At 36.2% G+C, this 25623-nt stretch overlaps 1 protein-coding gene across 4 annotated transcripts in view; it reads left to right on the top strand.

The window, feature by feature from the left end:
• The first annotated feature begins 1568 nt into the window (after window positions 1-1568).
• Window positions 1569-25623, top strand: part of OTOGL (otogelin like) — a 120770-nt gene continuing 96715 nt past the window's right edge. For 3 of the 4 annotated variants that reach the window (XM_087813873.1, XM_087813871.1, XM_016199465.2), the window contains exons 1-10: window positions 1569-1647; window positions 2775-2814; window positions 3777-3825; window positions 7861-7927; window positions 9569-9667; window positions 11165-11319; window positions 14278-14399; window positions 17966-18171; window positions 23812-23939; window positions 24324-24430. In XM_087813873.1, the coding sequence (XP_087669999.1) occupies window positions 1569-1647; window positions 2775-2814; window positions 3777-3825; window positions 7861-7927; window positions 9569-9667; window positions 11165-11319; window positions 14278-14399; window positions 17966-18171; window positions 23812-23939; window positions 24324-24430 (1052 nt within the window). The remainder of the gene's footprint in view (window positions 1648-2774; window positions 2815-3776; window positions 3826-7860; window positions 7928-9568; window positions 9668-11164; window positions 11320-14277; window positions 14400-17965; window positions 18172-23811; window positions 23940-24323; window positions 24431-25623) is intronic. The other variant, XM_087813872.1, reaches the window with a different exon arrangement.

The following is a 25623-nucleotide window of genomic DNA, read 5'->3' as shown; positions in this document are numbered from 1 at the left end:
TTTTAATTGTTGTTAAGTAGATACATGATTTTGGACCAATATTTAGGACATAACTATAAATAATTAAGTCTTATCTGTTTAGAATTTTATCAACGTATTGTCTAATTAGTTTGAGTGATTGTCTAATTACTTTAAGAGTAATGACTAATAAGCACTTAATAAATATTTATTGAAAACATACTATATTTAAATTATTTAAACTTATCTATAAAAATTATAAAAAGTATAGAAGCATGTGTATGTGTACTTACGCACATAGCTACTTATAATTTTAGTGAAGTTTGTGTTTGTCTTCATGCTTAAAATGTGAATTTAGAGGGAAACATCTCTTGGCTCATGGAATTAGCAATAATGTAAGCAGTTGAAAGTGATTAAGAGCATATAGAACAAGAGAAAACGATCATCGAATTTGGGGCACAGACAAAGACGTGTTTATGTAATAGCAATTGGGCATGAAATAATTAGAACTTCACAGAAAAGACTGGGAAGTCATTGCAGAAGGGGTGTCTGAGCACAAGATGTTAAAAACTTGTGGTTTTTTTTGGTTTTATAAGGTAGTTCTTCTGTAGGCATTCCTTGCCACTGCGCTCCATTAAATGAGTGATAGTAATGCAGGTAATTCGTGGGATCTGCCACAGGGAATGCATGGCTTTATATAAGCATGGCTTTCACTCCTTGTGGGGCTTAGATCATCCTATGGAGTTCATTATGAAATATTCGGGCTCTCTTCTGGTGACCGTCTGGGCAGCCGACCGCTTTCAGAGAATGTTCTTGCTACTGGAATGTGAAGACCTTCTTTGTTGTCTAATTGAGTACTTGTTACAGAGGATGGAAAAATGAGGCGCGAAGGGAAGATTTTCAGGGCTAGATGCGTTACTTTACTTTCTTTCTAAAGTCAAATATTAGAATATCATCTCTGTGTGTTATTTTCTACTTTTGTTGCAGAATGTTTCATAGAAATACCTGTGGGCACATAAACATATCAATTTAAACTACCCTGTAATGGGACGAGTTGAAAATACATGCACATAATTTTAGTTTACTTTTCAGTCTTAAAGAAAAATTTATGAGAACATCTAGATACTCTAGGAATGATTGATAGTATTTTATTTTACCTTTTTCAAAGGATGGTGATTATTTTATGAATAAAACACAGAGAACAGATGAACAATTAGGAATAATGAGGATCTCAAATGACATCAGGAGTTAACAGTTTTTAAAAAATTTTTTGGTTTTATCCATGCTGCTGTCTTTAGAAGTTATAAAAGGATAACATAGGCTAAAAGGGCGTATGATGTGCAGGATCGGGGTGGGTGTAACTAATACGGGCTCAGGTGAGAGGCTGCCATGCATTACTAATGAGAGGCTCAGCCAAAAGGTTGCCTGCAATTCCTAAAGCTTCAGTTGCTGTATGTACTTAGAAAGACGGGAATTCCTTTATGAATTACATTATTACAAAGCTGTATTTATAAGAATTTGACCACTCTACAAATACACATCCTTCTAAGATGCCATCATAGTAAAGACCAACAATTTGGTTACATTTCAGGGAGAAAGTCTACACTGAAATGAACATTGTGAGAAAACTCAATTTAATGATACCTTGGAGTATATTCTTGCTTCATATACTGCTGTTTTCATTACCAGGTAAGAACTCATAGAAAATTTTTACTTTACTTTATTGTTTTTTAGTCTTTGTTGCAACTGATAGGAATAGCTTCTTCTTATAGTGTAGAGCACTTATTCTGAAGTCATTTGAAAGGATATACTAATTTACAGCCAGATCATCGTTTTGAAAATTCTTAATAATGTAGATAATTTGAGAATTTTAGTTTTTTTGTCTTTTCTTTAAGTGTTAAAATTGTGCTTTTATTATGTTATACAATTGTGTACTAAAAGAAGCTCTGATTCTAACTTTTCTCTTCTAAAAAATGATTTAAAATATTTGTCTCTGTAATTTAATCATTTAATTTTATGATAACTAAAGAGAAATTGAGTACTGAAACTTTATGCCAGCGACCCAAAGAATGGTAAACAGATGTTTTAAGAAGGACTCTAACATCTGGTGCTAAGAATTGATTTTCAATATTTTTGTAGCAATTTTATTCATAAATTAAATTTTATACAATATTTTTTGGGAAAAGCATTTATTTACAATCAGTTGTTAATTTCTAATCCCTGAAAAGGGCTATGTATTTTGAAGCTTGTAGAAGAGGGAGAAATTAGCAAAGTATAAAATGCTAGTGGGGTCATAGACACTATCTTCTAATTCTAGTAGTGACTGAAAATGCCGGGAAAAAATGTCATAGAGAGTTGAGATCTGGAGTGGACTTTGGGATGAAGCTGTCTAACATCTTTATTTTGTCATGTGCATGGTAGCTTGCTTAAGTTTGGCATTTACTAAGTGATAGGACCAAGAGTAAAACTTGGATCTCTAGGCTCTAAGCCTAGTGTTTGTTCTACTGTGTTACAGCTCTTTGTAAATCTAGGTGCACTGCTCCTTCTGTCTGAGTTAGCAGTCACTCTGATGTCTCACAGGGAATTTGCTGCTCAAAATCCTTCAGAAGATGCTAAATACCTAATAGCAAAACTTAGTCTGAGTTTAGAATTTAGTTAAAATGATCTGTTTAATAATCAGAACTCGTGACCAAAATATTTATATAATTTATTAATTTGTGTGTATATATATGTACATATGTATGTACATATAAATATGTACATATTTATATATTTATATTTAAATATAAATACATATTTATATTTATATCTGGCAGGATATATTTGTGCAGCATCCATCTTGACAGAAACCTCAAAGTGAGTATTTCTTGTTCTGTATGTCCTCTAAAACATAAAGTTAGTAAGCATGAGCAAACTTAGGCAGATATCTATATCTGCTTTTACAAAAAAATAAATAAAATATTTTACAAAATAAGGGCATTATATGTAGCTCTTTAAAACATTTCTACAAGTTGAAAATTATCAAGCATTCATTTCCTTATTTATGAAGCAAAATTTTTTCTTTTATTTTAATTATAAGAGGAGTTCTTGGTGGTATCCAAAGACTTTATATACTAAGGAGATAATACTTTCACTTTGAAGATTTGTAAAGAAGTTATACTCAGTAATTTCTCCTTTTATATCATTATTATCATCAATGTACATTGCTGATTACAAATGTGCTGTGCCTTAACATAGAGTAAAACACTGTTTAATGATTAAAAAGAATAAAATTAATTTAACAAATAATGAAAATCTGTCTCTGAACTAAACTAATGTTAGTGAAAAGCAGAATTCTATTCCTCATTAACTTTGATAAATCACAGTATGATGTGCTTACTGACACTAGTGCTGATCTGTCTTTTATGACATAGTAAAGGAGTAAGTATTATGTTTGATAAAAGTGAACGTGCTCCTAGCAAATACTTGTCTCACCAGTTTTATGAAGTCACGTGGAGAAAATATCGTGCTTGTTGGTGCTAAAATGTTACACTATTTTGTTTATTTCTCTACCTTGAAGTTCCTTCCTAAAACTCAGTTTACATCAGAGACTGAAGAGATTTGGGGACACTCCAGAATTTTGTAAAATGAGACGGCACCACCACCCAAATCTAACCCCCCCAAAAGGGGGAGGGGGACCTTTTAAATGTTAAACCAAGAAAGACCTCTTTGATAAAGTGATGGAAATCAGGAGGAAAACACCAGCTCTCTCTTGGGAAAGGCTTGTTCAGGTTGCTTTGGGGCCTTTGACTATACAAGTTCTTTTTGTTTTCTTCCAGAAACGGCTTTAATGAAAATCGACAGAAAAGAGCTCTTTTAGCAGCACAGGTAGGTTATGCCTCAGATGGAGAGAGAGGCAGAGAAACAATCCCTTCTGCTTTGGAACTCTGCTGTCACTTCAACAATGAGGCCTTTGTGGAGGGGAATGAAACGCTAAAAGCAAGACAGGAAGGAGGAAGAGGCAGAGTAACTTCTCTACTGCTTCTCTGCGACCCCCCAATTCAGCCTTAGCTCACTTGTCTACTTGCTGTTCACCTCAGTTTCCTGCTGATAGGCTCACCGCATTGGTGGGAGATTCAATCTCATCTACTTGCCAGAAAATTTAAATGGGTTTAAAAATTTAGCCCAAAATTAGGACAATGACAACAGAACAAATACAAGCAAAAAGGGCAGAGAAAGGTGTAAATGATTTGAGTTGAACACTGCAAAGGTCATCAGAGGTGTCCTGGTGTCCTGACAGACAGCTTTTATGTTGTCTGATAGATCTAAATTACAGGCACTCTGGAGAGGTAACCTTTGTTTTTTTTTGAGGGGTGGGTAGCACTGAACTTGAGGGTGTCTTTTTGCCTTGATCTTTTTATATAAAGGATATTGGATTATATAATTGCAATATCTTCAAATTATGGTTGGAACGTTCAAATGAGCGGGTTTTAAAAATATTTCTCTATAAAAGATGGATAGCGAGATAGAGAATCCTAACTTAAAAGGCATTTCTTTGGAAAGTAGTATGATTTGAGTATTTAGATAGCAAACAGCATATATATTCAAGGAGTCTTTTGTCAAATGCTGAAAGGAAATCAATTTCTGCTAAAATTTCTGGTAAATGCCTGAAATTTTTATATTTTTTGGTGTTAAAGAGAATTAAAGATAGATTTAATACGCTGTTGTGGCAATTTAGAAGACAGAACTATTTTTTTAATGGAGTACTCCGTGTACTAAAATAGGAAAAGGATTGTCTATGAAATGAAAATATTTTCTTTTTTCTTGTAGTGTTTTGTGTACTTAAGTATCACGTGAAGTGGTTAAATGATTTTTTTCTGAAAAATTTTAAGTACATGTTTGCCAATAGACAATGTTAACCGCAAAAAGACATCATTTTGACTCAGTAGAAAATCTGATTTTGATAAAAACTGCATTCTATTAAACCCACTAGATTGAAGAACCTGTGAGATGTTCCCTACAGTTGTCACATGAAGTGACCTATTGATGGGGTTACACACCGTGGGGCAAAAGTAGGTTTACAGCTCTGAATACGTGAAACACAGAGTTTATTCTTGTAGTATTATTTATTAATTATTATATTATTTCCATATGAACAACTATATACCTACTTTTGCCCCACCTTGTATATTGTCCATATAAGATGTTTTCAGAATTTGTGTAATTTACTCCAAAGGAGTTACTTTAATACCTCTGTTTTGTTAATAAGTTAGAAACCTTGTTTTGATTTCCCTTTTAGAGAGAAAGAAGAGTAGGACACTTGCCTTTTTATTTCCCATAGCTAAAGAGCACACATCAGAATTATTTAATATTTCAACACATTTTAAAAGAATACATATTAAAGAAGGATAATGAAGTTGCAATCGCTTGCTGCACCGCTGAGGACTGAAATTTCACCTGTTCCAAGGCCATTCCTGTCTCCAGATTCACTCCTTTGCTCTAGGAAGACGGAATACTGATGGGCAGATATCTGCGCAAGTCAGAATTCAGAAATATGTTGGCAGGGAGATGAACAACGGGCAAAGAAAGAGTAGACAGGTCTTCTCTGAATGGTGTGTTTGTGTGCCACAGGGATTTCTCATTGAAAGACTGCATTTCTCTGCGCTTCTCCCCCTCCTGTGGAGACGTAAGCAGCAAGGAGGAAGAATGGGCTATTCTTTTTTATCACTTATGTGAATATATGCACCCACTGCTTGAAATTCTTTTTGCATTTGCATTACATTTAAAAATTCTCCTGAAAGCAGGTGCAGGTAATTTATTTAAGATGTATGTGAACAGTGAGGGAGAGAGGAAAGTGAGACTAGGAAGGCAGAAAATCCAATCCAGTTATGTTAATGAGGGGTTTCCTGCTTTAGGCATCTGGGACTCAGTCTTACTGGGGACTCTCTGAGGAGCTGTATAGAATGTGCTGTAGAGTTGTTTCTCCAGGTATGGGGGAAGCTGGGATACTTATCTACCAACTCCTGTTCCTCCTTGGATGAGGGCAGCCTCTGGGGGCCCTTGAATCATCCCTTGGAAGGCACTTTCTGTGGTCTGTCCTGCTTGGATTCTGCCCTTGGGCAGAGATGAAAAGAAGCCAGTGTTTGAAGTTGGAGGGTCTCAAAGTGCACAGACACCCAGATGCAGGTGAAGTTGGATGAGGGGATGAGAGGAGGGGCATCCACAGAATCTTTCATAGTGGTGGTTCTAAACAGCCTTGGGAGGCAGATAATTCCCATTAAAATAATGTCTTTTTTCAGTTTACTTGGTGTTTGTTGAGGACATAGAAGAGATCATGCTAGCAGTGCTCAGCAGTGCTTGTTATGTAGAAACTCAGTGTCTAGAGGAGGCCTGTAAAGAAGTAATTTCTGTGTAATTTGTTCATTGAATCTGAGACACCACCAATTATTTGCCATTATTTACAGGACATAAAAAATAAGTGTTCCTGTACACTCTCAGTGAGCATCAGAGATAATTCATTAGAGCCAAAGAAGGTTTTGGTGCCCAGTAATATTGGTGGTTGTCCTAGATTTAGGCAGCTGGAAAAAAATGAGACAGAAGAGAGAATAAAACTTGCTGTCTTGGGGTAATCAAGGTCACAGAGTGTTGTGAGTCTGACTTGGTTTGAAGACAGAGGTACAGGCAAAAGGGGAGATTAAATAGTGAGAATAAAACCCTGGAGGGATGAAAGCAGGAAACAATGAACTGGGAACATGGGTCAGGTTTGCCTGTTATAAGAAAAAGTACTTGGCTGGGAAATGCCAAAATAAAACTTTACATGTAGGAAGGAGACCAGAATATATTGAGAAAGGACTTTGTACCTGAAGTCACATTCCCTATCACCCTTTCTTCTTACCCTATACCCTTCCAAGTTTTTCTAACATCACTTAGTACTCAATTTCACAATTATGTGGCAAAATTTTGGAAGGTGTATTCTTCTGTGAACATAAAATTGCTATTTGGAAAGGACATTGCTGCAGACCATATGCTAAATCGGCTTTGAGTTGCAACAAAAAACATAATTGATTAGCTTTAGTAATCCACAATTATTTGCTACTAATTCATATTGACCTCTGAAAGTATTAAGGTTTTATCTGAGTTGCTTAGATCAATATAAATCTCTCTCTTGCTAATTTTCTGTGTGTGAGGTACTATGGTGGAATTTTTACATACATTGTTTTATTTATTGTTATGACTACACAATGAAGTGGGTACCATTGTTTCCATCCATTTTATAGACAAGTAAAAGAAGGCACTAAGAGGTTAGGAAAGTTGCCTAAAAGTAAGTAATGACAGAATTAGGATCCTAATCCAGGTCTCTCTAATTCACTAATTCATGCTCTTAACCACTACTGGAAAGTGCCTTGGGGACAATTAAAATACATGTAAATGTTCTATGAACTTCAGGTGTTAGCTCTTTGGAGAGTGAGGGTGACCCTCATCCTGCAGCCTCAGAAGCTTCTGTGGATGGTGCTTCACAGATGGGTCTGCAGGCCGTGGGAACATCATTGTCCGTCCGTGGGCCTCATGCATTTTCTCCAGACCCATCTGCACTTGGGCGTTTTCAGAGAACTGCTGCTTCTGAAGGCAGAGCAGCCAGTTAATGCAAAAATTAGATGCCAACCAGGCTCTTTTCCAAGGAGGGAAGGGAAGGAGAAGAACTGAGGTTAGATAGGATAAAGAACATATCAAAGTCATGTATGAGGCAAAACCACAACCCCAGAGGAGCCCTTTCTGCCGCACCAAGATGGCCTCAATAACCCAAGGAAACAGAAAGTCAGTACCTTATAATCTCTGTGTTGTAGCTATTTTCCAGATTTTCTAATTTGCCTGTTTGGCTTGAATTAAAGAATCCTCTTGAATTCTTATTTCTTTCTTTCAAAGTTTGAAGCAACATCTCCAAGATACTTCTTCCATGAAGCTATTAACTGGGGTGACAGTAAAATAAAAGGTCAGTGCTACATCTATGTTTTTTCGTATTTGCTTTCTCAAAAGACCCCTTTGGGCGATATATTGAATCAACTCTTTATTATTTCCATATAATGCATGAAGGAAATGGAACCAGGGTGGTAATAATACTTAGTAATAGTTTAGGTTCACTTCCTTTTTGGAAACAAGCAGGGTTAAACATCAGACAAAGCTGAGAACTACATGACCAGGAAAGATACCACTGGGTATCAGAAACTTATTTTCTAAAGCAACTAATTGCTCCTTGGTCCCTCCTTGACATCCTATTTTTGCTGACCAGTTTCCCATTTCCATTAAGCAGAAAGCTGATGGTAGTTTGAAATTTAATTTGTTTTTCATTGCATTCAAAATAACAAGGCTTTCTGTTTTTGGCTTGATACTTGTTTTCAAGGAATAAACAGGGCTGTAAATATATTTTGAAGGAAATACATTTGTTCATCTAAATATTTAGACATTATTCATGGTAAAAACTCAAGATTGTGATAGAAGATAAAAATTAAAGATAGTTTTGCCCCTTAGGTGGGAAAAAAAACCTGCATTTAAGTTTATGAAAAATATTTTTTCCCTCTATTTATGGTCAAAGTTTAAACAGCTCATTTTTCTTCACTTAAGATGTTCTACTTAGAGAGTTGTCTGTGCTTAAGTGTAAAGAGAAACTTTAGATCAATTGATCTTCTGGTGGAAGGATAATAGGGTTTCCCAATTCTTGCCTTTGGCAAAACTGTGGTTCAGTTACTGCAGTTAGATAAGTGCTTTCCCGACCTTGACATATTCCAGAAAGGCGCGATCTCTAGTAATACTTCACAGTGACTCAAAGATGTCCTCTCCTCTCCATGTGTTACTTAAATCCTTCTGGCTTGAGTTTTGCCAGCTGCCTCTTGTCCTCTCCTTATTAGAGGAAAAATTTTCACTGTGATTCATTTGCGTTTTTAAAACGCGCCCAGGAGCTCAGTTTCTTGCTTCCTCTTTTCAACATCATCCTTTGGAGCGATTTTTCTTTCCATGAAAGAAAATATTTTTGGTGGCAGCCAGCAGTGACTTTGGCTTCTCCCCGGTTAAAATTAAATATGGGTCAGAAAAAAATGCATCCTTTGTAATTAAGCCTGGGGATTAATACACAAACTTCAAATTAAATTTTGAATCGTTCTTCTAAAAAATGAGTTTCCTTTTGAGTTTTATACTCTGCCGGCTCCTTTGAGCTGGTGATGGACGCTGTTCTCTGACAGGCACTTGCTCCTGGGGAAGGGCCCCGCTGGACGCGCAGCCGGGGCCAAGCTCCCTCCACGGGATCCTCTGCAGCTTGTGTATTTCTGGTTCTCATCATCTGGGGACAGGGATTCCTTACATGGGAACTTGACCTTTCAGTCGCTTGAAGGAAGCTAACCTTTGCTCTCAGGGTAGTTTGAGATGTGAAAGCCCGTCTTTCTTGTTTCACAGTGCACATAATGAAGCGAACTAGATAAAGCCTTGCCTGGCTTAATTCTTTAGCTCATCACGGCAGGACGCCTCAGGTTCTGTTTGAGTTAATAGTGGTTACAGTTAGTCCAAGCTAAATCTTGACTTATTATGTTTATAAGAACTGAAGCATGCCAGGAGATAACTTATTTTTTTTCCTGCCCCTCAGGTTCTTGTCCTCATGAATGCCTTAACGGAGCTTTCTGTTCTAAGGCTGGTACATGTGACTGCCAAATATTTCAGGCACTTGGGACACGGTGCCAGATTGGTAAGTTTCAGGGATACTTATGAGAGAATTATGAGATGCTGAAGAAAACATTAAGGCATAATTTGCTATATTCGGGTTCATCCAGTGGGATTTGGAACAATCATACTGTAGGTTAACTTGAGTGCTCACAATTCATTCCCAGTAATTTAGAAACACTGTAAAAGAAAATAGATATGTCCATTTTCTCTTCTCACTTATCTCTACTATTTCTTCAAACAGTTTTTTCTACTCTAGAAGGTACTAGCCCATTAAAACCAGGTTCTCATTTATCTCTCTTTTGCTTCATAAATTTGATTTATTATTTGGAGTCACACGTTCTTTTTTGACTTTGAGTTAATTGGATATTTTGTACATAAAATAGAAACAATACTGAGAGCTTTTTGAAGCAGAGGATTCTTAAAAAATATTTTTATTCACGGTGTCTAGGTTAGGATCTTATGTGAATCCTAATCAATAAATATTCATTGGTGAAATGAGTATTTATTGAACATCTCCTAGATTCCAGGTTAGGCACTGGGGTACCATAGTGAACGACACGGACACGTTCCTGTTCTCCTGGAAGTTACAGTCTAGGGGAGGGCACTAACACACAACAGACACACATTAATCACATTACTGTGCTATAAGGTATAAGATTCTATGAAAATTTACAACAGAGGTAAGGCACACTGTCAGAGAAGACTGCCTGAGTAGTAAGTCACTCTCTGTTTCCCCCCAAAAAGGCCAAAGTTGGCTAAGGCTAATAAATTTAGGTAAAAATTACAAAAAGAAAAGACACGGCTGTGCCTCATCTTTATGCTCCCTACGTAGGGTATTAAAATATTTTACACATATTGATTACTCAGTAAGTGTCATTGATTTACATATTATTCTAAAGGGAAGGCTCTAGAAAATCCAAATAGAATAGAGGGCTATCCACAGGGTAAGGAGAGAGGTAGGCATGAAGACAATAGGAGGCGATGTGTAATTTAAGACAAACATTGTTTAAAATTTGGCCTGATTGAGGTCATGAATTTTAAATTCCAGCATATTTTGGATGACTAATGTTCCCCATCTCCAGACATATAAACATGGTATTTTTTGTCAGTGGTTATATTTCTCTGTGGATACTATTAATATATTTTTGAAAAAAATTGTGGAGACTGGAACACTCTCATGCTGCTGATGCTAATTTTTAGGACACTCAGTGGTGACATTTCTTTCTTTTCTGAGCCATTACATTGTTTTATCACTATCTTCCTTTGGAAGCCAAAGTAAGGAAGTTTCTAATATGAATTCTCTCTTCAAAACAACTTGAAGGTCATGTTTTCCTTCAGGGAAGTTTAATGGTTTTGCGAGCAACCAGTAATTTTGTGTTAGTTATTTCTCCCTGTGATATTGACCACCAGAGAAGAAAATATTTATTTTAATGCAATAGAATCACTACCATGACTGAACCTTGCCAGAAACAAATGTCATTTATTTTATTCTACTAAGTATTACCCTATTTCTTTTCAGTGCCAAACATGGGCAATGGCAGAGATGGGATTTGCAAAACCTGGGGACAGTACCACTTTGAAACTTTTGATGGCATCTACTATTATTTCCCAGGAAACTGTTCTTACATTTTTGCAAAAGATTGTGGTAACTTGGAGCCTCGGTACACTGTATGGGTAAGTGATGCTAGGGTATAATTAACTTAGGAAGCCTGTACTTTCAAAGTACTGGACAAATTATGGAAAATATGTAATGATCACAGCATGAATACTTAGGGCTCTGACTGGGGATGGGGAGGATTTGGTTCTTAAGGGACAGATAAAATTTGCAACTTTATTGAGTGTACTTCTATCAAGATGGGGCCTAGGAAGGAAGGTTTGGGTCCCTGTGGAAGGGATTTCAGGCAGTGTAGAAATGTCTATATTATGGATGTCATAATATCAACACTAGTTGATATCCTCATTTTTTAGGTTTTATTTCATCACTTTGAAGAGGGGATGGGTTGAGGCAACAACTGTATTACTTGTATGTTTTCTTCTTCACATTTCCAGTGTGATGGCACCTGCATTAATTTTTAGAACAGCACCCCCTCAGTATGAACCGAGGTCAGCATTTATGACATGGAGCACATGTATCACATAAGCTCAGACTAAAGGATATGGGTACTGGCAGCTAATTGCTGGGTGGATTGAAACTATATGATTGAGCTCAGAGAACGTGTTCTTAGTTTCAGAATTCTTGCTTCAAAAGGATCTTTAGGAGACGTCTCAAAATGTAGGCTGCAGAGTGGCTCTAGTTGAAATAAGGAAGTCGGGGCCCTTTTTCCGTGTCCACTATCTTCCCCTGAATTTCCAGGTACCTTAAAACACACGTGGGAAACTGCTGTCCATCCTGTTCAAAAGCTAAACTCTCCATAGCTGTCATTTGTTTGAATCTGGTTTTTCTTTTTTAATTACATTGGAGTTGCCTAAATTCTTTTTGTCTCTTAGGTGAGACAAATTTTAAGAAGCAGGCCTTGAAGCTTTTCAAGAACAACAAATCCTAGTGATCCAGAAAGAAAATGAAGTCTATTGAAAGTTAACTTACGGGGCATAAAGATAAAAAATTGGAGATTCTTTAGAGAGTTAGTCGAATACAACTTTCCATACTCACAGGGCTCCTGTTCTCAGTCCCCTATTGTCCTTTACGGCTCCACTCTCTCGCTGGGCTTATCACTCAAACACCTTCTGACTCCCTCATTGAAATGTTCTTGTCCAGTGTCTCACCCTTTTGAGGACTAAAGTGTCAACTAGATAATCTATCCTTTGATAATAATACACAATGCTGAACTGTACTTCCAGAGCTAATAGATGCTGTTTCTCCTTGGCCCTGTTTTCCTTGGTGGAATTTGCTTTCAAATAAAAAAATCCTTTTTTCTTTGTGAAGATATTAATTATGGATTTTTGGAAGCTTATTTTTCTGAATATTTTTGATTCTTTTTTTTTTTGGTCTTTCTTTTTTCCAAATTTTAAAAAAGATATTTTTATTGATTTTTAGGGAGAGAGGAAGGGAGGGGGGAGAGAGAGAGAGATGAGAGAGAAACATTGATCGGCTGCCTCCTGCATGCCTCCTACTGGGGATCAAGCTTGCAATCCAGGCATGTGCCCTGACAGGAATCTAACTGGCGACCTCTCAGTGCATGGGATGATATTCAACCAACTGAGCCACATCGGCCAGTTATTTGTTTTTCAGGCTTTTATCATAACCATGAATATTTATTTACGTTGGAGGAATAGGCTCTAAAAGCTGATCAGAAATCTCTGAATATATGAACGGAGAGGCTTGCTTGCTTGGTGGGGGATCGAACAGGGAAACCTCTGGTTTCATTAGATATGCCTTGGATATGAGTATCTGTATGTCTTTTTTCCATTTTTTTTTTTTTTTTTTTTTGCCAAAGAAAAATCCTCTAATATTGGGACTGGGGTCAGATGCCTGGATTCCTGGATACTGCCAACATTTCAGGCATACTTCTTTAGGCTTTGGCACTTGTCATTCCCTTTGCCTAGGATGGTCTTCTAAATATTTGTATGACTTGCTCTTATACCTCCTTCATCTTTACTAGAATTTCCCCTTCTCAGTGAAGCTTTCATTGGCCACTCAATCTAAAATTAAGCCCCAACCGTTGACACACACTGTCTATCCCCTTTTTCTGTTTAATGTTTCTCCTTCATGTTATCTAGCATCATATATATATTTTAGTTACATTCAGTTATATTTTTATGTACTGTTTTTCTCTAATGAAGTATAAGTTTCATGAGAGCAGGTGTTTTTGTCTGTTTTACTGACTGTTACATCTCTAGAACCTAGAATAGTGACTGGTTGGTAATAAGGGATCAATAAAATTTGCCAATTATTCATTAAATTAATATAAATTATAATCTTGCAGTATTAAAATCTATCTTATCATTGGTGGTTTTTCTTATCACTTTTATGTTAGAAAGTTTTTTCCATCTGTATAGTTATATTTTCTTTCAGTTACTTTATGGTTTCAACATTATGCTTTACTTTGTGGACCTTCTAAAATTAATTTTGGAATAAGGTGTTCTCCTTTCTTCTTTGTTGCCCCTTTTCTCATCTTTTCTTTCTTGTACTCTTTTTTCTTTTTACTAATTTACTAATTTTCCCTACCAATATTTTTGAAAAACAATCTCTCTTCCTCAACGTGCCTGGGCAGTTTAATTTTTAGTGAGGTTATAGTCACTGTTGCAACCTTTACACATTGCTTTGTGTAGAGCTATATTATTTGTAGGTCTATTTCATGATTCTCTAACAGGTAAAAAATACAGACATGAAAATTACAAATGTGTTTCTTTGTGGTGCTCTACAGTCTTCCTATCAGACTATATTTTTCTAATATACACCATGTTAAAAATGCTGAATTGACTTGTACTTTATGAAGTTTATCCTGTTGTCTGATTTCTGAGATCAATTCCCAAATGTAGTTATAATTCTCTTAAAATTCCCAAATGTAGTTATAATTTTGTAAAGTGTTATAGGACTAATGATGCTATAGAACTGTAGACATAAATTGTAGTTTTAGTAATTGAAATGAGGGCGTATATTTCTACCCTTTCTTTTGTTTTTCTCTCTTTAAGGTTCATAATAGCCCTAAGTGCCTTGGTTCAGTGTATTATTGTTACCGATCAATCAGCTTGTTCTTTTCAGACCAAGAGGAAATTCGAATTTATGGGCATGAAATAAAAAAGAATGGAATCAGGTAAGATATGATAAATGATATAATGAAAATAACACCATAGGTTAACAGAATTTCCAAAGATCTCACATTGAAAGTGAATTATGGAGAGTAGGAAGAGATAAGTTTCTTTTCAACAGTAACTTTTAAGTTATATCATACAGATATCAAAACTTAGGTAGGCTCCAAGACCAACCAGGTGGCCAAGAATCTAACCATTTTAACTTCCCTCATGGGATACAAATATGTTTAGATAGGTGGAGAAAGATGATCATAACTTTTTCTAAGAGAGGTTCAAGAGATAACTTCATAGTTCAAATATTCAGTTATTTTTGCCCCCTTTCTTATATCTTTTCTTCTTTCTTTCTTTCTTTTTTTTTTTTTTTTTTTTTTGAAGCAGAAACTTTAAATAAAACGGAACCTCTACAAGTCCTTTCCAGATTTATGTGAAAGAACTTTGAGTGTCACTTGGGTTTTCCCGTTAGTGTCCTGACAAAGATTCAGAGCCAATATGTAACCGACCTTCTTGACTAGATCAGAGAAGGGGCCACTTCCAGTTCTCTGTCTGCCAAGAATAAGAGCTGAGAGTTTTGGGGAAGGGGATATTTATTTACTTATTTGGTGGAAGGTTTTATACATTTTAAACTAGGAATACTGTGGAATAATCGGCCTACCAATCTAAATAATTATAGAGATATTCAGTCTTAACCGTTTCTTGGCTGAGTTAAGCCAGGGAAAGTAAATTAGGGGTTGGAACAATTCTATCCATCATTCAGAATTCACTAGCAAGTGTTTGAACCAAGGGGATTCTTTCCAGTGCAATGGCCTTACCAACCTATGTGATTGTTTTTTAGTTTAGATTCCTTAAGAGGCAACAGATGGTAGGAGAAAGGGCTTTGGATGAAGCCCCAGGGGAGCCAAGCACTGACCAAGTCAGGCAACCCAGAGCGGCCTCTCTGTCCCTCTGGACTTATTTTCTTGATTAATTGGATTCTGTACCTCTCATCTTATAAAAGAAAACTTAGCTATTTGAATGAGAAGATAACTCATTACATATGTATTTCTTGGAACTTAATTTAAACATTAATTTAGAATTTCTTATATGGGATTTTAGGTAACATAATGGGCACTTTAAAAAAATATGTTTATCGTCCTGTGGGGGTGGCTTAGTGGTTGAGCATCAACCCATAAACCAAGAGGTCCCCGGTTCGAATCCCAGTCAAGGCACATGCCTGGGTTGTGGGCTCAATCTCCAGTAGGAGGCATGCAAGAGGCAGCCCATGGATGTTTTTCTCTCCTTGATGTTTCTATCTCTATATTCCTCTCCCTTCCTCTCTTTCTAAAATCAATAAAAACATATATTTTAAAAAATTATGTTTTTTAAACAGAAAGGACATTCAAAATGATTTTCAAGAATACTAACTCTTTGTTAAGTCAAAGATATAATATTTAAATTTTAACTCAGAGATAATGTATGATAGAAAAAGGATGGTTTTCTTATTAACGAATTACATTGCTTATACTAATGTTGTATCTGGCTGTGCTAGAGAAATATTTGCCAAAATGAAATCAAACATGTGAGGCTGTGCACACCATACCTTACCCCTCTGGACTTCTGTTCTCTCAGCTGCGAAATGAAGGGGTTTTGTACATATGAATCTGTGAATAATTTTCAGCATTAGTCAATGCATTCATTCTAGTTTGCATTGTTAATGTTTCCTGCCAAGGTTCAATGGAGTTTTTCTTAGGTTTCTGGGAGATTATCAAATTTTTCCTATTATCTCCCATCTCTACTAGCAACCTTTTATGTTATAGACATCAGAATGATCACATGCACCTTTTATTTTAAAAAACAGTTTAGTCAATGTGCCGTGAAAGAGATAAATGACAAATCACCAAACCAAAAACTACCCACAACTGAACAACTATACCTCCATACAATTAACATTCCATTGCTGTGAAATATCTTTATAAAACAGGATTCACTTTTCTATATATAGTTTTTATAAACTTGCAAACTTAAACAATATTATTCATACTGAATTTTACCATGCATTTACTATGAATTACTAGTGTATATAATTTTAAATATGAATAGATTATGGAAGCAATTAGCTAAGACCTTTTTATTTATTCTCCAATGTAAATTTTTAGTTTTCTATTCTTATGACTAATTATGTGTAAAAATTTATCTGCAAAATCGTTGGGCAAATGGTTAGATATTCTGAATTGTTCCTTCGAGAACTATCCCTTTGTCAATGAGTATGTTTAGTTTTATAGTTTTTGTGCCATGTAGCCATTCTTTTCCAGAAAAAAACCTCAGTAATTTGAATTTTTTGAGAGAGATGTTTGAATATAACTACTAATCTCCTGCCTCACTCGCATTCTAGTTTATAATTTGCAGTTAGCATGGCTATCTTAATAAAAATAATTTTTTCCTTCAATTTCTTTTTTTCTTTTTTAAAAAAATATATCTTTATTGATTTCAGAGAGAGGAAAGGAGAGAGAGAGAGAGATAGAAACATCAATGATGAGAGAGCCATTGATTGGCTGCCTCCTGCACTCCCCCTGCTGGGGATTTAGCCCGAAACCTGGGCATGTGCCCTGATCAGGAATTGAACCCCGATCTCCTGGATCCTAGGTCAATGCTCAACTGCTGAGCCAATTTCTTTAATTATTAGCAGCTGCATTTTTCTGTCAGATTTGTGAATGGAAGGAGAACAGTGCTCTTTCAGAAGTGTCCTAGGCAACTTAAAATGTCCAATTGTGCAGTTTTCTTTAGTTCTCATATGTATGTGCACTTCCTTTGTATGTGCACATTCCTGTGAAAAATGAAAAGACTAGACATTAGATCAGGAATTTAAATATTTGATATGACCCTAATTTAAATAGGCCAAATTTTATCCAGCTTGGAAATTATGAATATAACCCCTATGCAATACTGTAGAACAAAGTATTCTATATTCTTAATAATGTGCTTTGCAGCATTAAAAATATAAATTATAATTAAGCATGCCTTGATATTTTTCTTCTGGAAAACAATGACTTATTCCAAGGTGATACATTGGGGATAGAATCTCCTATTTCCTTACAGCCAAGTTTAAAATAAAATTAAACAAAATCAGAATTTGTGCAGTATGTTTACATATTTTGACCATGTTTGTACTTCAAAATTTTAAGCAGAATTTTTTTTGGTTATTGTGAACAATCTAGATAAAAAAAACCAAACACATTTAAGCTCTCATTCTTCACAAGAGACAAGGTTATTTTCCAGATTATAAAAAACACTGATATTTAGCAGAAGTGTGTTTTTGGTCAGTTGAAAGAATCATCCAATTATAACTACAAAATCTAAATCAGAAGGGAAAAACAGATATAATTTTTGTTGTCTTTTTATTTCAATATCAAATTTTTCAAAAGACATCAAGATTTCGTATAGGATGGTTGCTTGGGAAATCTAACTGCATAGTAGTCAATAATTTTAAATAACTATCTTTTATTTAATTGTCTCAGTTACTACAAGAAGGAAAGAAGTAATCTGTAATTGATCCTTCATTATAATTCTGATTGCTTTTGTTCCATTTTTCAAGTTTAACATTGCCTCAGACAATTGGACAGGTTTCTGTTGAGAAACTAGCTGACTATATTCTGGTGAAAACAACTTTTGGTTTTTCATTGGCTTGGGATGGAATATCTGGAATTTACCTCAAAATATCTGAGGAGCATAAAGGGAAATCGTGTGGCCTATGTGGAAACTACAATGGCATTCAATCGGATGACTTCGTCATTCAACAAGGTAAGGGGACCAGAAGAAATGTGTGGGTACTTCTAAGGTCTTCTTCTATCACAGATCAAGCTCATGGTACCCAGAAGGGTACACGTTGTCCTGGGTTTGGTAAAAGTGGTAGCTATTACTTGCCTGTTTTAGTGATTTTAAGTGAAGCTGAATAGAAAAATATTTTTGTGTCATTCTTGAAAACTATGAGCCAGTTTATATTTGCTAAATTAGGATACAGGACTTACTCATGTAACAAATATTAATCGAGCATTTACTTTGTGTCAGGCACTATTGTAGGAGCCTGGGATACATCAGTGAACACAACAAGGACTCCTTCCTTTTCAGGGCTTACATTTTAGTGATTCAAATACAGCTGGGGCAAAATTGTTCACTTTTGGGCAAAAATGATTTTGCATCCAGTCTTGATAGGAATAAATTAAATGACTGCCAAATAATAGTTTTGTAAAGATAATTATATGTGAACAGTATTATAGAAGTTGAATAATAACTTGGAAATGTTTTATTATGCAGAATGCTGTATCTATTATCCATCTATTTATTCAAACTCATGAAACTAATCTCTGTGAACTGTTGAAAATGTGTTCTCTTTCAATTGTTCCTAGTGTGTCCTGACAACAGAATAAGAGAGGACACAGTCATGATTTAGGTCCACATGGAGAGGTGCAATTAAAAAAAAATACTGGCTATGAATCTGGTTCTAAGTCTTACAGGTTTTGTTGTTTGAGGCAACTCATTTAATCTCTCTGATGCTCAGTTTCTTCAGCTGAAAAATAGGGATATAATAATTCTAAACCTTAAAAGTTATCATGAATAATAAGAACATATCTAGATTTGATATTAATAGTTAATATGAGCCCGGCCAGGCGTGGCTCACTGGTTGAGCATCGGCCTAGAATCCAGGAGAACGGGGTTCGATTCCCGGTCAGGGCACATGCCCGGGTTGCGGGCTTGATCCCCAGTCGGGGGCGTGCAGGAGGCAGCCGGTCAATGACTCTCTCATCATTGATGTTTCTCTCTCTTTCTCTTTCTCTCTTTTCCTCTCTCTGAAATCAATGAAGATATATTTTTTAAAAATATTTAATATGAGCACATAACTATTTTCCCAGTCCCTACAACGTTCTGTAAGGTGGATGGTGTTGTCTTAATTTTGTAATGACGCAAGGCGATGTGCCCCATGTAACATAGCTTGTAAAATGCTGCTGTCAGGGTTGGGTTACAGATCCGACTGTCTCCCAATCCTATGCTTAGGTAAATGTGTGAGGAACTGACTTTAAATCTGTAAAGCGCTATAGAATACTTTTTAAATATTATAAAATTAATAGAGAAAAGTTGCCTATATGTTGTGTTGTAAGGCACAGTGAAAGTCCTACTTAGAGTGTGGATTCTGGAATCAGACAATGGGATTCAAATTCTGCTTGACTACTAATTAAATTTCCTAAGTTTAATGATATAATAATAGTATATACTCACAGAGTTGCAACGATTAAAAGAGACAACCCATGCAAAACATTTAGTACAGCACGTGGCTCATAGTTAATCCTCAATCCATTTTAGCTAATTTATAACCACTTCCACATGGTCTTAATAAGCGTGTAATGGAGCTGAAATAAAAATGTTTGATTAAAGACATTTCTTTATGAAGCCCTTGTTAAAATGCAAACATTTACCTAAATGAGTAATTCATCGTCAGGATTAGATCACAAGTGGGTAGTGTATAGAGCAGGGCTCCAAGGAGACAATTTTCTCATATGTAAAATGGAGATAATAATAATGACCCTGAGAACTTCAATCCTGTGAGGATCAAATGAGAAATGTAACTGAAAGTGCTCGAATTCTGTGAGCACAATATAAATCAATGTACAGTACTGAGATCACTATGAAATGACGTGCATCCTGTTGAGGATTTAGAAGGAGAGGGCTCACAAACTTGGAATCTTGAGAGTAGGGATTTAGATTCAAGCAGAATGTTTCAAATGGTAATTATTAATACCTTTTTAAAAATTAAATTAAATTGGTAATTATTAATACCTTTTTAAAAATTAAATTAAATTAATTTAATTTTTGCCAGCACCATTTATCCCTTCCATGCTCTCTTCTAACCCCGCTCCTGGAATCACCACACTTGTCTATGTCCATGAGTTTCCTCTTTTTTTTTCTTTTTTGCACAATCCTTCCACCTCGCTCCCCCCAACACCCCTTACCACAGCTGCCAGCCTGCTCTCTATCTATGAGGGTCTCTATTTTGCTTGGTAGCTCAATTTGCTCATTAGATTCCACATATGAATGAAGTCATATGGTACTTGTCTTTCTTTGACTGGTTAATTTCACTTAGCTTAATGTTCTCCAGGTCCATCCATGCTGTCACAAAGGGTAAAATTTTCTTCCTTTTTATAGCAGAGTAGTATTCCATTCTGTGTGAAAGTTACACACACACACACACACACACACACACACACACACAAAACAACAACAACAACAACAAAAAACACACACCACTCAATTCTATTCTCAATATTAGAGTTAGAAAAGACTGCTGTGGAAGGTTCTCCTAAGACATCTGGGGAATGTTGTATGGGGGTCTGGACAGAAAACAGCATCTGCTCTTGTTAGAGGCAGAGAGGCTTAGGTTAAGATTTGAATTAAGAGTCCGATGAACTTTGATAATCTGGAACATAAAATGGGTAGCTTGCAATGAGATAACTGGGGCATCAAGGGATGTTAGCAGATTATAAGAAGACTGGGAGAAGGCTGGAAGGAGGCAATTGGACCGAATTACAGCTGAACTGGCAGAAGGCAAGAAGGAAATGGGAGCATATGTGGGAAGAACCTAAAGAGAGATTTCAGCTTTTTCACACTTTTATTTGCTGCACAGTGTAAAGCAGAGTAATAAAAAAAACCCCTAACCTATGATAATTTATAGGAATGTAACTAGAACCTGCCCTCTAATTTTCTTCTATACTCTAGTAATGCAAGAAAATTTCTACATGTAAGCTATATTACCCTTAGCTTTAAGGTCCTAAAGCTAAAACAACTCAGCCTGAACTTGGAAACTTAGTCTGTACTTTGCTGACTAGATAAATCTTTAGAAGCAGTGAGTTTAAGTGAATGCCATTGAATGCATAATTTCTTAAAAGTGATTAAAATTGTATTTCTCTCTGTATTCTTATGCACCAGGGATGACTTCACAAAGAGATGAAGCTTTTCAGAATTTCTATGAATGTAGAAAGATTTTAATTTGTTGTCTAGCTGAGGTTCCGGTTCCATAATTCACGTCTGTAGCTAGCTACATGTTAACATAGAAACCCTGGTTTACCCTTCACTTTCCCAACATAATTAATAGTGCCTCATTTCATTCTCAAAAATGTCCCAATATGGACAATAAATTACCCTATTTGTAGTACCTTCTATATAAAACATTTTAATTTTATCTTTATAGGCTCTAAGACCACCAATTATCTTATAATAACCAACTTTTGTGACTCTTTTATTAACACAATGTAGTAAAAATAGCTAAATATGTGGCTGAAAAACTGGAATTAAAGTGAACCCTAAGGGATTGCCCTGGTTGTTTAGTTACATTAAAATTTTTACATAAATGTTTAAATAAGTGGGCCCTTAGGAAATGTTTTTGGTTCTTTAGACTTTAAAAAATGATGCTTTAAAATGAAATGTGACTATAAATTTTCTTTAAGAGAACATCCGTTTTTCCTTTTTAAAATAAATATAGTAATTAAGCCCATGCTTAGTTCAGTGTGTAACATTTCCAACAAAATCAGAGATAATGAAGTGGGCCAAATTGGAAAGCTCTAGGACTCTAATAATCTTTTATATAAATATTACCAACTCCCTTGTATTTAATCGTTCACTTATTTAGCAAGTGTATTTTTGAGCACCTGCTATATACCAGATAATAACCTAGGGATAGAGCAGAAGGACAGCTTAGGTAAACTCTCCCCTTTCCCATAGTAGGTATTATAGTGAAAGACAAAATAAATAAAGAGAAAAGTTAAAATATATGTATTTTTGTGAAAAATAGCATCCATTAAAAAAATTAAAAAAGGAGGTTAAGAGTGATAAAACTGTGTGTTTGGTGGTAGTCCAGCTCATGTGAAGAATGCTCTCTGAGGAGGCCGCATTAAACAGATGATTAAATAAAGTAAAGGAGAGAGCAGAGGGAAGATGGCGGGGGGGGGGGGGGGGGGGAGTGCTAGCAAGAGCAAGGCGAGTGCAAGAGCCAGGTGGGAATGAGCTCATTAAATTCAGCACAAAGCCAGCAGGCTGGAGTAGGCTGCGCAAGAATAGGAGAGGCCACCGGAGGGGTCGGGCTGGGGTGAGTTAGGGGGGGAGGCTGGGAGTTGGAGGAGGGCATGGTCCAGATCAAAAAAAGCCTTCCAGGCCACAGTCAAGTTTGGGATTTTACACTAAGAAAGGAAAGCATTTTTATAGATGAACTCCCACAATCTTCCCAACAACTGGTAATAGCACACGGATGTTACCTTCCTGTCTTGGAGATACAGAGAGGCAGCTGTCAAAGGTTCGGCTTGAGATTTTTGATTCTGGTGACATGGTAGCTTGTCTTCAAGGCAGACCTGTGGCTGTGTAAATCTGTGTAAATGTGGTGGAGAACCTGAAGCTCAAGCGCGAGGCTCACTGTCTTGGATGAAACTTGGAGATGTCATCTTGTTCGGTTCTGCTAGGCCCTTGAGATTTGAGATTCAGCCTTTGTCTGAATGTGGAGCAGGGTTTTCACAATTGTGAAACTTGTTCTCAGGCCAGGTGCTGAAACAATGTAAATCTGATTTGGAGCAGAGACCCCAGAGTGCTCACCTCCAGCTGTCTCTTGCTGTGTACACATTAGCTCCTGCATCTTGCCTCTGAGTAATGCTGAGATAGTGTCAGGATTCTTAACAGTCTGTCCTGAACATATTTAGAAACGTTTCCCATCATATTCCAATGAAACAAAGCCACTCCTTAGTCTTCTGTTCACCAGTGTCTTTTGCAGTCTTTCATTGTGTGTGTGTGCGCGCACCTCCTCTGAAATCTCCTCGAGGGCTCAACAAAGACTTTTTTTACTGTGTTTCCCTCCAAAATGGAACTACAATTTTAGTAAGTTTCTGACTCATGTCAAATACAACGAGAAGGCTTTCTGAAGGTATTAAACCAAGCTTTTACTTATGCTTCTTAGCTTTATGCGTATTTTCCTCCTCTCTGTAGCCCACACTGTAGGCTAATGAATGCTTTACGGAGTGCATGTTGCACCACTTACTCTCAAGCCTTCGCCATGGCGCTTCAATGAAGTTTTTCCTCTCCAATGATATTAACTTTTATTTGGTGTTGTCACTTTGTTAAATTTATTTTTATCATGCTAAAGTAATGCTACAGAAAAGGCAAAAATAGGTTTACAGTTGTGAATACGCTAAACACAGAGTTTATTCTTGTATTATTATTTATTAATTACTGTATTATTTTCCATACAAACAACTGTAAGCCTACTTTTGCCAACTTCCATATGGTCTAATATCACTGATAATTCTAAAGTTATTGAGCTTAACTTTTGACCAAAGAGTTTATGTTGATGAACTGTGTGTTTGTGGAAAGTGATCATATTACACATATTTTTCTGTTTATGTGAAACAGAGGACTATACAGAAGACATTGCTATGTTTGCAAATAGTTGGTTGGTGCAAACTCCAGATGACATCAGATGTGTCCCCACACCCTCAGATTTTCCAAATCCATGCTCCAGTGGAATGCCAGCCTTTGAGGTAAATTTGGTGTGAAAAATTTGGGCATGTTGGATATAACACACATGTATTTGTATATTTCACATTAAGCATTTTTAGTGCAAACACTACATAATTAAACACTGTTAAATTTAGAAAATGTAACTGCAATGGGAATAATTTATTTAATAAGTAACTTATTAAGTAAATGAAATTATTGCAGAAATAGTGAATGTAATGAGTTTTATAAAAGCAGCACTCATTACAAAAATATAGTTATAAAAATATTGGTTACAATTTATAAGCAGAAATTACCTTCAGTTTCCTAGTAAGAGCAGAGAGTCTTGCAATTAGATCAGTAGAAAAAATGAGAGTACACGTGTATCCTTAACTGTGTCCGGTTGTCTGCCATCTTTCTCTGCACAGGCAATCTTCTTCAAGTGTCAGATACTGTTGCAGTTTCCTTTTTTGAGCTGCCATGAGTATATTGATCCATATTTATATATTGCCAGCTGCGTTAATGATCTTTGCAAGTAAGTGAAATGATTAGTATTTGAAATAAAATTTTCTTTATCCAAAAAGAGGAGCAAAAACCACTTCTATAACTTAGTCATCTCATCAGTTCACAAAATATAATGGGAAATGTGAATCATAAACTATGCTAACAGCTATTAAAAAATTGCTGGATAACAGGTACAGTCTGTTTTATATGAGCAGCATGAACAGAATATAGCAATTCTTTTTTTTTTTTAATATATCTTTATTGATTTCAGAGAGAGGAAAGGAGAGGGAGAGAGAGAGATAGAAACATCAATGATGAGTAATTGATTGGCTGCCTCCCGCACACCCCCGACTGGGGATCGAGCCCACAACCCGGGCACGTGCCCTGGCCGGGAATCGACCCCCGATCGCCTGGATCCTAGGTTGACGCTCAACCGCTGAGCCACGCTCGGCCGGGCACAGAATGCAGCAATTCTTAAATACTTTTTTTATGCCACTGATTCCTTTTGGGAATCTAGAGATGTCTGTAGGACTGTTTTTCAAAATGATGTTTGAATGCACAAAAGAAAACACATAAGTGTACAAAGGAAACTTTATTGAAATAGTTATCTATATAGCAAAAGAGATGAGTTTTTGATACATGAACTTTTTATATGTATTTCAGGACTAATAACTACTGTAGTTTGACATAGTAATGAATATAAATAATATTTTGAGATAGCTGCAACAATTACAATGAGAAATGAAAACATAAGAAAATGACACATGAAATACATTGGTGACATAGTCCAAGATACTGCTGAGAACATTGTGATATGTTACCTACATGTACAATTGAAGGAAATGCTAAATTTAAGTTGGCGATTAGTGAAAATAAACATATACTAATTTTTCCCACCCAAGGTCTCAGGCTCCTACATTCTCTCCCAGGTTAAGAATACCTAGACTAGATGGTTTCTAGGGAACAAATTCAGTGAGACTCACCATAATATGATCATTAATGGAGATCTCACTAAAAACTGCCCATTATTGAAGTGAAGGCCTTTCTATTATTTTTGTTTTAAGTTACCAAGTGTATATTATTAGAAATCTTGAATGTTCAAGAACACCTCAAGAGCCCTGGCTGGCTTGGCTCAGTGGTTAGAGTGTCGGCCTGAAGGGCCCAAGGTTTGATTCTGGCCAAGGGCACGTACCCTGGTTGCGGGCTCGATCCCCGGCCCCCCAC

Source organism: Miniopterus natalensis, chromosome 2, assembly GCF_054644295.1.
Source record: "Miniopterus natalensis isolate mMinNat1 chromosome 2, mMinNat1.hap1, whole genome shotgun sequence".
Taxonomy (NCBI): Eukaryota; Metazoa; Chordata; class Mammalia; order Chiroptera; family Miniopteridae; genus Miniopterus; species Miniopterus natalensis.
The sequence above is the reverse complement of the archived record's forward strand: the minus strand, read 5'-3'. Positions and strand labels throughout refer to the sequence as shown.